The sequence below is a fragment of the Stomoxys calcitrans genome, chromosome 5 (assembly GCF_963082655.1).
Source record: "Stomoxys calcitrans chromosome 5, idStoCalc2.1, whole genome shotgun sequence".
Classification (NCBI taxonomy): Eukaryota; Metazoa; Arthropoda; class Insecta; order Diptera; family Muscidae; genus Stomoxys; species Stomoxys calcitrans.
Window position 1 is genome coordinate 116,309,321 of NC_081556.1, and position 16,563 is coordinate 116,325,883.

A 16,563-nucleotide genomic window follows, 5' to 3' on the forward strand; every position below is an offset into this window, starting at 1 on the left:
AGGAGAGTCTCAATGAGGAGTCAGGTGGCGCTGGCTCTTAAATTAATACTGAGTGCCAATGATACTCGAGGTGACAAGGCGAGTTATTGGCGCCTTCATATAACCAATGACCAACATCAGTGTCTGTTTTCAGGTTAAGGGCGATCGTCGGATCTTGAAGCAAGCGGCTCGCCACAACAAGGGATACATGTCCAATCCCACAAAACCCATGCGATTGGGGCGCTGGTCCAGTAATCCGCCCCCGGAAAACTTTGGTGGATGCATCAAAAGTTCCCAGCCAAGCTCACTCAGTTTTTGGCGAGTGACCAAAGATGTGTGTGCGGTCTAGCGTTGTCCTGGTGGAATATGACACCTTTGCGATTGACCAATTCTGGTCGCTTCTCCTTGATGGCTGTATTCAATTTGTCCAATTGTTGACAGTAAACATCCGAATTAATCGTTTGGTTCCTTGGAAGCAGCTCAAAATATACCACACCCTTCCAATCCCACCAAACAGACAGCATAACCTTCTTTTGGTGGATATCAGCCTTTGAAGTGGTTTGAGCTGGATCACCATGCTTGGAATGGATAGAGAATAGGATCAAATCATACTATCTTGGAATTATCGAGGTGACGATAGTAAATCCGGATGAATTCGAAGAGGTTTCCGATGTGATACCTAAGATGACACTTGATGTCGAGTGCGAGACACTGCTGTCAGAGGCACAGACTTGGATTGACAGAACTCTGGTATTGCCATCTGTAAGATCATGTTACACAGATGGATCAAAGATAGAGGACAGAGTGGACCTGGAGCTCTACATTCAGAACCCATGGACTGAGATCTTTTTTCGACTGCCTGACAATAATACGGTCCTGCAGGATCCGGGCGATCACGGAATGCATGTGGAGGTGTGGTTTTCAAGCGAGGACGCCGGGTGTGGACATCTTTACGGACAGCAAAATGACCATAAGGGCAATAACAACCAGGACGATAAGGTCACGAACAGTCTTGCAGTATAAGAAGGAGATAAACGCTTTCTTTAAGGATGGCAAAATCCGCATCGTTTGGGTGACGGGCCATAACGGAGTAAGGGGGAATGAAAGGGCAGACGATTTGGCAGTGAAGGCCAGAGTACTGCCGTCAATAAACTTGGTTAACCCGAAGCCATTCGGGTCGACGCAGTCCGAGTTAAGGGAGTGGGAGAAGCAGTCGGTAGGACGGCGAAAATCCTATGGGGTGATCCGGGTCGCAAGAGGACGATGCTATTACTGAAAGGATGTAAGAAGGAGATCAGTATAGCTTTTGGTATCATAACGGGACACATAGCACTACGAGCTCACTTATGTAGTAAAATCAGTGCAGCAAGTGAGCTCACTTATGTTGTAAAATCGGTGCGTTGGAGCATTTGCTATATAACTGCCAGTCTTTCGCAGCTAAAAGACACCGGTACTTAGATGGGGACACAATACCAGACATGAACCAACTTACGGGAGTGATATGAAAAAAATTAGGGATTTTATAAATAGCACGGAATTCCTAACTTAACATTTTCTTTTTCGAGGATACTTTTCAGTTTTTAGAGCGCGCAACAAGCCCATAGTGACATGATAAATGCAAAATCCAAATGCAAATTTTTCCCATGAACATTCCACCAAGGAACAGGGGCAAACTTTTCACATATCAATGAGTGCAGTCCGATTCAAGTTTAAGCTCAATGACAAGGGGCCTCTTTTTTATAACCGAGTCTGAACGGCGTGTCGCAGTGCGACACCTATTTGGAGAGAAATTTTACATGGCAAAGTACCTCACAAATGTTGCCAGCATTTTTTCTGATGGTCTCGCCAGAACCTGAACCCAGGCGTTCAGCGTCTTAGGCGGACATGCTAACCTCTGCGCTACGGTGGCCCTGGTGCGAATTAATATCTGCACCCTTTTTTCAACATATCCTAACCTAACCTACACCTCCCTGCACTGGCCTGGCAATATTGGGGCTGGGATGCTGTAGTTGCGTATATTGCCGTACGGGAGAGGTCGGGGGTGTCACATTGTCCGACGACGAGGACGCCGAAGGCGACAACGACACTTGTGACCCAAACAACATATTCAGTGCGACTATAATCCCGTAGTGATGTAAGGCCAGAGCAAGATCGGAAATGTACCCACTCCATGCACCGGTTACACCTCACCGACACCGACCGATGATGGGCCAGGATTCTTTTCAATCGCGGCACGGACCAAAAGCGTCCGGAGAAGGTACTCCGCGGTGTGCACTGCCATGACATAACGAACACGTACACTGAGGCGTTACACCTCAGTGTACGTGGATGCAGCGATCCTCGTCAAGCTCCAAGGTAAGCAAGCTTGTTCCAGTCCATGGGACCGATCGCCGCGGGAACGTCATTACCATTGGTCATCAGGTGGCGCTACTCGTCAAGCTTGCTCGTTCCGGTCCAAAGGACCCATCGCCGTGGGAACAGGGTGGCCATTGGATATTTAAAGGCACCAATAACTTGCCTTGTCATTTCGAGCATCGTAGGCACACAGTATTATGTGCAAGAGCCGGTGCCACCCGACCTCTCAATGAGACTCTCCGCTCAATACCGCAGATTGTCTGCAATTACAGCTACTCCGGATGGAGCATTGCACTATCCGCAACCTGTGGACGCGCCCGGTAGGTCGCAGCTCAGCTTCTCGTGACAGCAATGAACATCACACAGATCGGACCTCAACGTTCCAGATTGTGTGGTGCTCACAGCTATCCCTCGCCGTGTCATATCCAGTACCATAGGTACTCAGTATTAAGGCAAGAGCCGGTCCCGCCCGACTTCTAAATAAGACTCTCCCCACGATATCGCTGATTTTTCGAGAGTGCAGTCGTAGATACCCCGTATACAAAGCATCCCATTATCCATAACCTGTGGATGCGCCAGGTAGCTCCCAGATGAGCTGATCGTTATGACAATAAGTACCACCCAAATTGGAGCCCACAGTTCCAATCTCTATGGAACTGTGTGCTCCGTCATTATAGTAGTGGTGTAGGGGAGTTGAATATAAATCAAATATAAAAATAAATATAGCGGCAGATTTGCAAAGGGGAAGCAGTCATTGGCCAGGAATGATCTTGGATCGATAACGGTACGTAAACCCACCCGATTGCTTGTGAGAGGATTTGCTCCTGTTTCATAATGGAATGTTCATGGGCAAATTTGCATATGCAAACCCGATGGCTGTGGGGATCGCAAGCTTCAGTGATTATAATTTTGCCCCTGTTCATTAAATGGCATATTTGCATTTGCAAACCCCGGCTACCTCAGTGATTATAATTGCCACTGTAATCAAACCTAGGGCTTTATTGAATTAATTTCCCAAATATCGCCAATATTATGAACATTATCATTTACCAAAGTGTTTAAAGGTTTTAACAGGTAGAAAGAAAAGAATTTAGCCACGTTTAGTTGTTTTAATAAAAATATTTATTTTGTTTTTTTTTTTATTATCTTATCCAAATTATGAGTAATAACTTTTACATAAAAAAAAACAATAGGAATACAAATGAAATATACACAAGATTACGTACAATAGATTTCCTTAAAAGACGAGACGACACTTAATTCGAAAAAAATGAAAATTTAGAGTTAAAGAGAAATACATATGAATCAGTTCTTTGAAATTTTCTTGTTGTTGTTTTTTTTTTTTGTTTTACTTGTCTTTCACAACAATAGGCATTTTGATGATCTCTTATATAAAATTAAAGGTTAAGGTAAACAATAACTGTTGGTTTGGCGTGAGTGCGTGCACAGAGAAAGCTTTTCTATTGTCTAGGCAGTGGACGGCCACGACGCCTTTGCCTCAATTCCTTGATGTATTTGCGCAAATATGTAATATAGTCTGTCATGAAAGTTGTGTAAGCCTAAAACAAAAAAATAACACAGATAAAAATTGGTCAGTTTGACCCAATGCCAGTTAACATACCGTATCTAAAACATAGCGTGGTATATAGCCCTTCAAATCTATACACAAAATCCATTCGAATATACAAACATCGGGATTTCCTTCAACCTCATGCATAGCAAATCCCGATACAAGATTTTCTCCTCTTGTATATTTGGGATTCACGGGAATTTTATCATAGGTCACACTAATGGCTGCATTTACCCAAACTCGCCCCCGATTTGATGATTTCTCAGTTACACTGCCGGCCATTACTTTGTTGCTTACTGCCTCCGGCTTGTCTTCGTCTTCCACATGATCTTTGGCATCTTCAAATTCTTCATCCAATGGAGGTGGTTCGTTATTCAAATTCAAATGCATAACATCGGTAAAATCTTTGGCTCCCAAACTTTTACTTAATGTATTAAATGGAGTACTATTATCCTGCAGGCGATAATCAAGAGCAGGACCACCGCGACAACTCCCCACACTACCAGGCAAAGGTGTTAGAATACCCTCGCCATCTGAAATGGTGGACACACTGCCCTCACATGAGTTATTAAGCATTTCTTCATCTGATGAATCTGGATCTATGCTTTCATCGCATATCTTGCCATCTACCAGACAGCGCCAGCAGCGTAGATTTACAAAATCACGAGATTTGATCATGCCGCCACCACTGCCGGCAGAAACATTATAGGTTATGTCTGTATAGGAGTTGATTTTCTGTAAGGCGATTAAAAAAAAGAAATTTTTTAAAGCATATGGAAATAGGGGTTATTCGTTGTTGTTGTGAAGGCATTCGCCGGCTCAATCCGGTGCGTACAACCGGCTGCCATGGGATTGAGGTTTTATTCGTTCCTCAACCATTGTATGACTTACCCTAACCATTTTGGCTTCCAATGTGGTAGGATTCCAATGCGGCATCTCCTCCACTTTATAAAACATTTCATTGCACAAAGCTTTGGCAGGATATTTTAAACGACCCTGTGGAATAAAAATGTCATTACCAAATGGAATTGAAATTTTTAATTGAATTACATTTTGTACTCACAGTTAATTTGTAGATTTTTCCCATTTTCTCGCGGTGTATACTGTTAATGGTATCCCCTTTTTTCGTGACCTTTTCAACCTTCCAATCGGTAGCATTCAATAAAGCATAAGTTCTACGAACACAATCCAATCCCATTTGATGGTAATCTTCATCCTGAAAAAGATAAAATTCTATGGAAATCAAACGTCGACTAAGTTTTCTACTAAAATCAATCTTTGGTGGCCCGATTGGAGATCCGGTCTAATTTGGAGACAACCTATTAAAGTTCATAGGGCTGCATTCTAAAAGGGTCTAAATCTTTTTAAATTTGGCGGACAACTGATTAGTCCCTGTTGGCGGTGCCTGTTTTAGCACTAATATGTAGTAAAAAGGTTTCTTTGCCAGCACGCCAAGTGTTGACAGAAAGTGACACTTAAGAACCTTGTTTCTACTTCTGGCTTTATTATTGTTGTTGTAGCAGTGTGCTGTCTTCTATCTTTCGTCTGCTTGATTCTGTTGAGTATCGAGCTCCGAAAACTCTGCGACTAAGATGGGGTGCGCCCAGAGGGTCTGACACGAGTGGGTCTGGCTAGTCAGTTAATGTCTTGTGGTCCCTGATCACAATCGGGATATACATCTTGTACGCTGGCACCAATCCTTGCTTTGTAGCAATTGAGGCGACTGTACCTGCCGGATTGTAATTGAGCCAGTCCTACTCTGGTTTGCCGGGGAAGTTCAGTTGCAATGAGAGGTTCTTCAGCTGCAATGGGAGGCGGTCGTTCTTCAAGGACCACATTCACCTGGTAGCTATTTACCGCATTTACAACCGTGTCTGCATGAATGTTGTATAGACCCGCTTGATCTAGAGGTTCTCTCTGGTAGCGCTTGACCCCACGCTCTAGATCATGTAGATCTACCTTAAGGCTTCCTATCCACAAGATGATGATTTGGATGGTCTCTGCGATAACAGCCCAGAAGGCATTGCTTAGACAGCATGTAGTTATGTCTTCCCATGGATAGGATCTTTGTCTGCTGATGGTGGTGGTCCACGTGAGAACTGAGGTGACAGCCCGTCGCAATTCAAAGAGCGGCATTTTGACAGATTTAAATATTATTCCACTGCGTGTCACAGAGCTGATGAGACCACTGGCGTTGCATAACTTACCACAGACCGGCCTATTGCTTTGTACGTGGTCGACAAGGCTTCTTTCTCAGCACTTCAAGTGCTGCCGGCAAGTGTCTTGAGGAATGGAGGTTAGGTAGAGTCGAAACATTGGCGTCGATAACACCCCGCTTTGGGGAACTCCCTGTTTCACTCTTTGATTTCGTATCCCTAAATTCCACTAATAACTGGCAACCACATAGGTAATTCGCGAACCAGCGTTTCAGGCCTGGCTGTAGGGACGCATTGGCGATTTCCTCTCACATGGCATAGGCTGATTAAAGCCACGGCAAATGTGTGCGGTGTTGGCATTATTAGCAGTTGTTGTGCTTTGCAGTTTTCGAAATCCATGCTGATGCTCGGCAAATTGAAATTCTCCAACGAGGCTTCGGAGAAGTAGTCCCTCAAGCGTCTTGGCTACAAGTGAGAGGACTCCACCTTACTCGCTTCCTTTCCAGGTTTCAGTAGAAGGACCACTCTGCCCATCTTCAAGACATCCGGTACTAAAAGAGTATTCAAAAACAGTTTGGGACGGTTGTAAGGTAATCGACTCCGGGTAGATTCAGATTCTTAGATTTTAGATTATTTATTTGTTTTGTTTTGATTCTTCAGCATCAGTGTGCCACGGATGACATTCGTAACTTCGTCCACGGTAAACTGCGAAGGATGTCCTTGCTCGCAAACAACGTATGCGAAAGCGAATGGCTCTCCTTCTAGCAGTGTCACTCTCGGAATGCACAATAAATTGGCCTTTGAACAACCTGGCGCATCTCTTGGGATCAGTCACAGTTAAGTCGCCAAAACTGACAGAGGTCCTATCATCCTTCTAGGGTCCAGGGTCCGAGAATGACTTAACAGTAGATCACAACGTACCAATACCGGAATTCCATCACGCTAACTCTTCTGTCTATGCCGGGAGATTAGGCCTCACCTGAGGTATTCGACCAACTGGTATAAAACGAGCGTCTGCTGCGTTAATGTATTGTAATTTTCTTTCACATCCGGCGTTTAGAAGTTAAGTACAGTGTCCGATAGAATTTTGGTTAGGTGATCTGATTCAAATAATATGACAGGTTAACTGGAAACTTCATTTGCCTCACAAAGTGATGCAATGAAAATGCCGGGCAAACTGCTGCAATCATCCATAACCCTGGTGTGGTCCTCATTCTCATTCACCGATCAAAACTTTGAGCCTTAAATATACTCTGCCAAGGCCGTGCCGCTCCGACTGTTACCTAGGAGAGAATACCATAACTCTTTGTTGTTGTTGTAGCCACATTTTCATGTGGAGTTGGCTATCCTCGTCAAGTTCCTGTAGTTCCGGTCCAAAGGACCGATAGCAGTGGGGACAGGGTGGTCATTGGTAATTTGAAGGCGCCAATAACTCGCCTAGTCATATCGAGCATCAGAGGCATTCAGTATTTTTGCAAGAGCCGGTGCCGACCGACCTCTTACTGAGACTCTCCGCTCGATACCGCGGATTGTCCACGACTGCCGTTACAGCTAATCCGTATGGAGCATTCCACTATCCGCAACCTGTGGACGGGCCCGGTTGCTAAGCTTCTCGTGACAGCAATGAACACCACACAGATCGGACCTCAATGTTTCAGCCTTTGTGGTGCTCACAGCTATCCCGTGCATAACTCGTGATGTGCATTAAAGCCTTCAAGCGATTATAGCTAAGCCTATACTACACGGGATGGTTTATCAAGAAAGCCAGTCCCCCATCTAGACTTAGTATGCGATACTTACGCAGCAACATATAACCGTGGCAACTGTGCAGGCTACAATTATTGGTTGTTGCTGTTGTAGCAATGTTGTATATTGAGGTGGCAGCCCTTGCCGATGAAGGAATGCATCGGGTCCATCCGGTACACACAACCGGCTGCCATGGGATTGGCAAATATTGATCAGATTTGTTTCATGGATCAATAAGTTGTCGGCCCCATACAGACCAATAACTAGTTATTTGCTCGGAGATAATTGTAATTAAATAGCATGAAGGTTGAATTCCCTGGCATTGGCACGGCAATCATTGGTGTGAGGTGATGTTGCTGCATATATTGCCACGCCGGACAAGTCGAGGGATTACATGGCACGACTTCGAAGACGCCACTGACTTACTGCTGATTACGTTAAAGCAGTACCTTGCATGTAGTCATCAAATAGCACCTACCCCATGCACCGGTTATATACCTCACTCACGCCGACCGATGATGGAGGAAAACTCCACCGGATCGAACCAGTTCACAGAACCCGCGGCCATGGGATCTCTTCAGCTTTGCCTCTTGCATCGCTGCAATAAAAATTCCACTGCGAATCATAAAGTCTATGATCTCATTAATCCTGATTCCTAGATTATTGCAATATAATTGAAATGCTGCTTTTGCACATATTTCTACATGTTAGATGTCGAAGAAGTTATATAGTTTGACGCCATAGATTACGAAGTTACTTTTGAACAGCACCCAACAACGTAACTAGTATGACGGTGCCGTGGACTGTACGAAAATACAGCCACTCCATGCTCTGCCTACAACTCACGAAAACCAACCGATTATGAAATCGGTTTTCATCGTTCCCAGAACTATCAGCAGCAGTTAATGCCTCTCACACACTAGAGCGGTAGCCTCCGCTATTGTTCAAACAATATTTAAAAAAAATTACCAGTTCTTCTTCTGCATCACTATTGTGGGCTGAGTCCAAAGGAGAATAGAAATCAACAACACTATCGGCAGGACGACGTTCATTTTGAGTAGAGAGCAGGGGGGCAATTAAAGGCGAACGATCTGTCGATCCACTCATTACTGTAAAAGCAAATGAAAAAAGTATACAATTCAATAGGCATTTCAATCTATCTTCAGAATAAGTTACCAGAAAAGTAACGCCTTGCATGACGTTCTTGAGGTATGACTCGACAATCCAGGAACCAAGCTTCGCCCCATGCCAAAACAAATGAGGTTATAATTAGTATCACTTCAAATACTTGTGGAGTGGCTTTGACCCACTGTAAAGTAGAAAAAGACGACGTTTTTAAACAACCACATTTACAGGGAGAATAAATAAAAATAGATTCTAAAAGACTTACATCGAAAACAAACACTTTTGATATTAAAAATAAACATGAGCCACTTGTTGAAAGCTAAAATTTAATAATTGTAGTCTATTATAAAAACAAGACGATTGGAAAATATTACAACTTACAGCAATTATAAACCAATTATTTATATAAAGCAGTGCGTAGAAAAATATTAAAATTATAAAACGGCAAATGGCAGCAGCCACCACATCAAACAGAGATGTTTCTATGGTATAGTGGACAATTTGTTTTTGTAGTGCTATAAAGATATTGTCGCCATTTAGCTGTATGGGAGATGGAAAAGAAAGAATTTAATATTGTGTTTTTATATATATAAAAAATAAATATACTTACCATGATACATATTAACCATAGCAGTGAAACGAAAAACAAATCAAAAGTTACAAACAAACAGAAAAATCTCCGCACCACTGACATACGGCCATCCTGCATATAGCCACCAAGGAATTCTTCGGTTATTAAATTTATGGAATGGGTGCGAGCTTAAAAATTTAATGGAAATAAAAATCCTTAATATAGCCAATTTCGTAACATTTTTTATACCTATAGGAAATTTTACCAAAATTTTATTTCTAGAGAAATTTTTTCAAAATTTCATTTGTATAGGAAATTTAATCAAAATTTCATTTCTATAAGAAATTTTGTCAAAATTTCATTTCTATAGGAAATTTTGTCAAAATTTCATTTCTATACGAAATTTTGTCAAAATTTCATTTCTATACGAAATTTTGTCAAAATTTCATTTCTATAGGAAATTTTGTCAAAATTTCATTTCTGTAGGAAATTTTGTCAAAATTTCATTTCTGGAGGAAATTTTGTCAAAATTTCATTTCTATAGGAAATTTAATCAAAATTTCATTTCTATAGGAAATTTTGTCAAAATTTCATTTCTATAGGAAATTTTGTCAAAATTTCATATCTATAGGAAATTTTGTCAAAATTTCATTTCTATAAGAAATTTTGTCAAAATTTCATTTCTATAGGAAATTTTGTCAAAATTTCATTTCTATAGGAAATTTTGTCAAAATTTCATTTCTATAGGAAATTTTGTCAAAATTTCATTTCTATAGGAAATTTTGTCAAAATTTCATTTCTATAGGAAATTTTGTCAAAATTTCATTTCTATAGGAAATTTTGTCAAAATTTCATTTCTGTAGGAAATTTTGTCAAAATTTCATTTCTATAGGAAATTTTGTCAAAATTTTATTTCTATAGGAAATTTTGTCAAAATTTCATTTCTATAGGAAATTTTGTCAAAATTTCATTTCTATAGGAAATTTTGTCAAAATTTCATTTCTATAGGAAATTTTGTCAAAATTTAATTTCTATAGGAAATTTTGTCAAAATTTCATTTCTATAGGAAATTTTGTCAAAATTTCATTTCTATAGGAAATTTTGTCAAAATTTCATTTCTATAGGAAATTTTGTCAAAATTTCATTTCTATAGGAAATTTTGTCAAAATTTCATTTCTATAGGAAATTTTGTCAAAATTTCATTTCTATAGGAAATTTTGTCAAAATTTCATTTCTATAGGAAATTTTGTCAAAATTTCATTTCTATAGGAAATTTTGTCAAAATTTCATTTCTATAGGAAATTTTGTCAAAATTTCATTTCTATAGGAAATTTTGTCAAAATTTCATTTCTATAGGAAATTTTGTCAAAATTTCATTTCTATAGGAAATTTTGTCAAAATTTCATTTCTATAGGAAATTTTGTCAAAATTTCATTTCTATAGGAAATTTTGTCAAAATTTCATTTCTATAGGAAATTTTGTCAAAATTTCATTTCTATAGGAAATTTTGTCAAAATTTCATTTCTATAGGAAATTTTGTCAAAATTTCTTTTCTATATGGGAAATTTTGTAATATAAATTATTTTATTTCTATAATTTTAAATCAATACTTACACATATCATAGGGCACATTGCCACCACCTCTGGACTGCATGGCACGTGCTTGGTTGACAATTAATTCGGCAGCAGTACGAAGATCCTCGGAGCTATTTTGTGACATTTTATGGGATACGAACAAATGCTTCTCCTCTTCTACCACATGGTGTTGAGAGTTTATTTGGTTTGGTTTCAGCAGCACACAGCTGTAAGAAACAAACAAAAGCTAAAAAAGTTTGATAGGTGTTTCCTATGTTTTGCTTAATTTGGCTACTAGCGACTGAAATTTCCATATCACCCTTACGTAAGATTAATGGCTCAATTCATTTAAAAAAAATCTTGGGCAATTCATGTTTTTCAGAGAAGAGAGAGAGAGAGAGAGCGTAGAGATATATGCAAATCGTAACTGAGCCCAAATTATATCAGCAAACTGAAATCTTTCAAATTTTGTGTATAAACATATCTTAAGCTGCCGCAATGAATTCGGTCAATAACCTTTATAGCATCTACATAAGTTATATAGGGTTGCTCACGATAGGTAAAAAAACGGATATTTTCAATGACTTCACATAAACTGAAATGTCTCAACATTTTGGTTAAAGGTAAAATATCACTTTATTCCCTGATTGGCCTTAAAGCAGAAAATTTTTTTTCACGTAACCAACACGCAGGGTATATCCCCTATATATGCAGTGCGTTGCATTGGCAATTAGGAAAGTTAAGTGTTGGAGGGGGGAAAGAGGGAGTAGTGTTTATTGATATTCGTCTTAAATTTCTGAACGTCAATGTCGGTGAGAAAGACATTAGCCGGAAGTCCATTCCACATACGAATGGTTCGGGCGAAAAATTAATTTTGTTGGTAATGCATAGTTCGATCGACTGGTCAATCAATTACAAACGGATGTGAGTTCCTGGCAGGTCTTGTATTCCTGGTGAACATCCTAACGTCAGGGATAAGAAGACGAATATCCCTGGAAGACACGCCGTGAAAACAACGATAGAGCAATACAATGCTACCCACATTCCGACGATGTTCAAGAGAAGCAATAGAGTTAGATACTCTACTGTCCCCAATCAACACCATAGCTCTCCGTTGAACCCGGTCAAGGTAGCTCCAAGGATGATTTTGGAGTTCCTGCCCATATATGAGAGTTATATTCCATCCTCGGCCTGATGTAGATAGTATAGATATTGAGAAGATCAGAATCAGTGAAATATTTCTTGCAGTGCTTAAAAAAGCCCAAACACTTGAATCCTTCTTTCGACTCTTCGAATACGTGTCTTGACCAACGGACATCACATTGTATCTTCATGCCCAGAACATCAAGAGCATCTGACCGTTCAATATCTATACCGTCTATAGATATCAACGATTATAGTGGGTCGTGTATCGCTTGTGAGACATGAAACAGCACTGCGTGTTCTGTGCGTTAAAGTCTACTCTGTTCATTCTTCTCCACTCGGAAACGGCCAACAAATCTTGGGAGAGTGTCTCATCCATAATGCAACTCATGTCCACAATTTCTTGAGGACTTGGCCTATGGTCGAATGAATATGAATGACATAGACTACTGTCATCGGCAAATGAGTAGACTGGATTCGAAGTCTGACCCAATAGATCGTCAATGAAAATAAAAAAAGGGAAGGGGAAAGGACAGAGCCTCGTGGCAAACCTGCAGTCAATGTATACTCATCCGATGAGAACCCATCTACAAAAACTCGTATAGTGCGATCTCTGAGAAAACTCGATATAAACAGAACGAAGTTATTACCGACTCCAAAAGCGACAAGCTTTGATAAAAGTGCATCGTGCCAGACCCTATCCAGAGCCACGACCTTACTCTCACCAAACTGATAGATAGAGCGACTCCATCGTTCCGACAAATTAGGAGTTAGTTAGAGCTGCATAACACCCAAATGGAAATGGCTTTAATTGCACACTTAAATCCTTGAATAGAGGAACTCAATATATGGTAATTAGAAGGGTGTAGGAACAAAAGCGAAAGTTATGGCCGGAGCACTGAATTACTTTAGGCGACATAGTGAGACGAAAACCATTCATCGCATCTGTTGCATACGAGCTAACGACAAACCATTTCAATTTACTGTAGACATAGTTACAAACATCATTCTCAGCGTCAAATAGTCCAAAAGCTCGTCATGCTGAATAATTTGGATGTACCCAAGCCCTTAAGCAGTTTTTGGACACTCTTATTGTACAAATTACAAATTTTACAAATTTTTCACCATTCTGAAGGCAGGAAATGATTCGAGTAGGCGAATCATATAGAATGACCTCACTTCTCTCTCCAGTAAGCCAAGACACTTGAGGCACTACATATCCAGAGCCTTGTTGGAGAATTTTCAACCTCTCAGCATCAGCATGGATTGTATAGTACAATAATAGCTCGTCTAAAAGCTTAAGGGTATATAAAGTACATATGTGGCTACTACAACAACAACGAACAAAAATAGTTTCTCATAATTTATAACCGGACTTAAATACTTCTTAACAATTAACTTCTGGATTCCTAACGCTTAGGAGCAATGTTCTCACATTAACATTTGTAATGTTAATAACTAATTTACATTATCACGATTAGACCAAACAATACAAGAATAAAATTGTTGTTGTTGCATTTTGAGTACCAGTATATGTATGTGGTAGTTTGTTTGAACAATACTAAAGCAAGTACTACGAAAGTAACATATCCCGGAATGACTGAGGGGAGTGTCGGTCTTCTCGTTATATGCACTGCTGTGTGCACTCACTCTTTTGTTTTGCAATTGTTCTACATTTGCTGATAAACTTGCTAAACAAAAGGCAACATATATGTCAATGTTGCAAATATTGGAACATAGCTTAAATTCTAATTGGAAATAGTATGTACAACATTAAATTTGCCCAACATATGTATTTATCAACTGTGAAAATATTGTTTTATTTCCTCTTCGGATTTTACCTTTTTTACTTTTGATGACAAACAAGATGTTATGCTACGGCAGTTTTTTTTTATTCACTTTCTGTTGTATTTTATGAACGATTAGAAAGTCTTGAGTTTTAATATTGAAAAATACCCGTAGTTTTGTTGTTTTTTCAGATATTTATTTACTATTTATTAAAACAACAAAGTAAAATTGGCAAAGTGAATGCTACTAAATTTTAATAAGCAATGAAATCGATATTTGAGTTAATCGATTAATTGCAATCGTTGAAAATCATTTTGACATCGAAAATCGATAAGAGTGGTTTTAAGCTGACATGTCATATGTAATTTCAAAAATAACAACTTTGAAAGTTGTAAACATCGTTTGATGCGTACGATGGTGAAACAATTACAGGTGTTCTCAGTTGTACAACAAACACAAATCATATGGTGTAATCCGCCATATCGTCATCATGATGTCATTTGAAAAATAATTTGTTCTCAACACAACCAAAGAAACTTGCGCTCATATGTGTAAGTGTGCAGGCAAAATGAGAGAAAGAGAAACACAAACAAAGAGAATGTGCAAAAATTGGGGTTGTTTGCTGTGAATGTAAGCACAGAATTGACATCCTAATACCGTTGTTGTTGTTGTTGTAGCAGTTTGTTGTGTTCTATCTTTCGTCTGCTTGATTCTGTTGAGAGTCAAGACCCAGACTAAGATGGGGTGCGTCCACAGGCATCTGGATTTGAGTCAAGTGGGTCTGGGTGTGCAGTTAAACGGATGACATGTATCGTGCGGTCCCTGGCTACAATCGGGACATACATTTTGCACGTCGGCATCAATCCTTGCTATGTGGGAGTTTAGGCGGATGCATCTGCCGGAACGTAATTGAGCCAGAACTACACTGGTTTGCTGGGGAAGGTCAATTTCTTTAGGTGCAATGGGAGGCGGTCGTTCTCCAAGGACTATATTCATCCGGTAGCCATTTAACACAACTGCTACCGTGTCTGCTAGAATGTTGTCTAGAACTGCTTAATATGCCACTTGATCTAGAGGTTCTCTCTTGAAACTTACGCTCTAGATCATGTAGACCTTTAGGCTTCTGGGCGGTGGTCAACTAGGTTTCTTTGTCTGCGCCCCAAGTACTGCCAGCAAGTGACTTGAGGACCTTGTTTCTACTTTTGACTTTATCGCAAATTGCTGTGGCATGTGGGGAGAATGTGTAAGAGCTGTCAAATGGGACGCCAAGTATTTTGGGACAATTGATGGACGTAATCATTTCTCCATCGAACATCATAGTCAGCTCAGTATTCACCTCACGCGTATTTGTAGTGAAAAATGTGGCTGAAGACTTGGTGGCGGATATCTTCAGATTTCTTGCAGCGAAATATGAGGCAAGTTCGTTGGGGTAGACGTTCAACCTACCGCAAATGTCAACAATGGGTGGGGGGCCTGATGCCATGACCGTACAATCGTTCGCAAATGATACGATCTCTATGCCATCTGGAGGGGTTGGAATGGAGGATAGATAGAGGTTAAACAGTGCCGGAGATATCACCCCACCTTGGGGAACTCCCTGTTTCACTGTACGGTGTTTCGGCTTCTCATCCCTAAATTCCACAAATGACTGGGGACGTCACAGATAATTCGCGACCCATCGTTTCAGGTCTGGCTGGAGGGACGTGTTGGCGATGTCCTCAAATAGTTTAGCATGGCTGACCGTGTCGAATGCCTTTGATAAGTCCAGTGCCATGAGGACCGTCCTATCACATGGTCTGGACTGATTGAAGCTACGGAAAATGTGTGCGGTGATGGCATGCAAAGCAGTTGTTGTGCTATGCAGTCTTCGAAATCCATATTGATGCTCGGCGAATGGAAATTCCCCTACGAGGCTCGGGAGGAGTAATGCCTCAAGCGTCTCTTCCACTGTTGAGAGAAGGAAGATCGGTCTGTACGACTCCCCCAAACTCGGGTCCTTTCCAGGCTTCAATAGCGGGATCACTCTGCCCATTATCCAGACAGAACTAAATTTAACAGATAACAGTTGCCCAACAACAAAAAATCAGGATTTTGGATGTTTTGCCAGTTCGCTCCATTTTTCGTTGGTTGTGTGTTATGCAAAAATCGTTGACAGAAAATTCTTGACACTTTATGAGAAAACTTTTGTACTCAGCTGTTTGCTGTACACTACCTGGGTTAATATGCCTTGGTTGTTGCCGACACACATTGAGGTGGAGTTACATACTATCCGTACGCATTAAAAATGCAACTCTGCAAACAAATCCCACAAAAGCGAAGAGCAAAAGTTTACGAATTTTCAACTTTGACGATTGAACTCGAGCGCCATTCTGTGTTGCCATGCGTGTTGTAGTGTTTTCAGTCGCAATGCTGTCAAACTCCATATAAAAAAAACGTCGGCGAAATGCTGGAGGAAAAGAGGTGAATAGGTAATACTCTCTTTATAGTGAGGAAAATAGTAAAAATAAATTTTAGTGGCAACGCTTGACATCATTGTCGGCATCATTTTTGTTTTA

The 16,563-nt window shown here is 40.4% G+C and overlaps 2 protein-coding genes across 2 annotated transcripts in view; one reads left to right on the plus strand and one right to left on the minus strand.

Moving 5' to 3' along the window:
- The window catches only part of LOC106092214 (dynein axonemal light chain 1), a 170,125-nt gene that overhangs the window by 26,636 nt on the left and 126,926 nt on the right, over nucleotides 1-16,563 (plus strand). The gene's annotated exons all lie outside the window — the stretch shown is intronic.
- Nucleotides 3,541-14,250, minus strand: LOC106092210 (steroidogenic acute regulatory protein-like). Its single transcript, XM_013258997.2, has 11 exons — nucleotides 14,062-14,250; nucleotides 11,117-11,304; nucleotides 9,542-9,690; nucleotides 9,313-9,471; nucleotides 9,197-9,250; nucleotides 8,983-9,115; nucleotides 8,776-8,915; nucleotides 4,968-5,120; nucleotides 4,796-4,900; nucleotides 3,956-4,639; nucleotides 3,541-3,893 (listed from the first exon to the last, which is right to left on the minus strand). The coding sequence occupies exons 2-11, from the start codon at nucleotides 11,220-11,222 to the stop codon at nucleotides 3,795-3,797; spliced, it is 1,782 nt and encodes a 593-aa protein (XP_013114451.1). The 5' UTR covers nucleotides 11,223-11,304; nucleotides 14,062-14,250; the 3' UTR covers nucleotides 3,541-3,794.

Excerpts from the sequence above, each read along its gene's own strand:
- LOC106092210 (XM_013258997.2), bottom strand. The coding sequence starts at position 11,222 with ATGTCACAAAATAGCTCCGAGGATCTTCGTACTGCTGCCGAATTAATT. Across the intron at positions 9,251-9,312 it reads ATAATTGGTTTATAATTGCT|CTTTCAACAAGTGGCTCATG; the intron begins GTAAGTTGTAAT and ends ATTAAATTTTAG. Across the intron at positions 4,901-4,967 it reads GAAAAATCTACAAATTAACT|GGTCGTTTAAAATATCCTGC; the intron begins GTGAGTACAAAA and ends TTTATTCCACAG.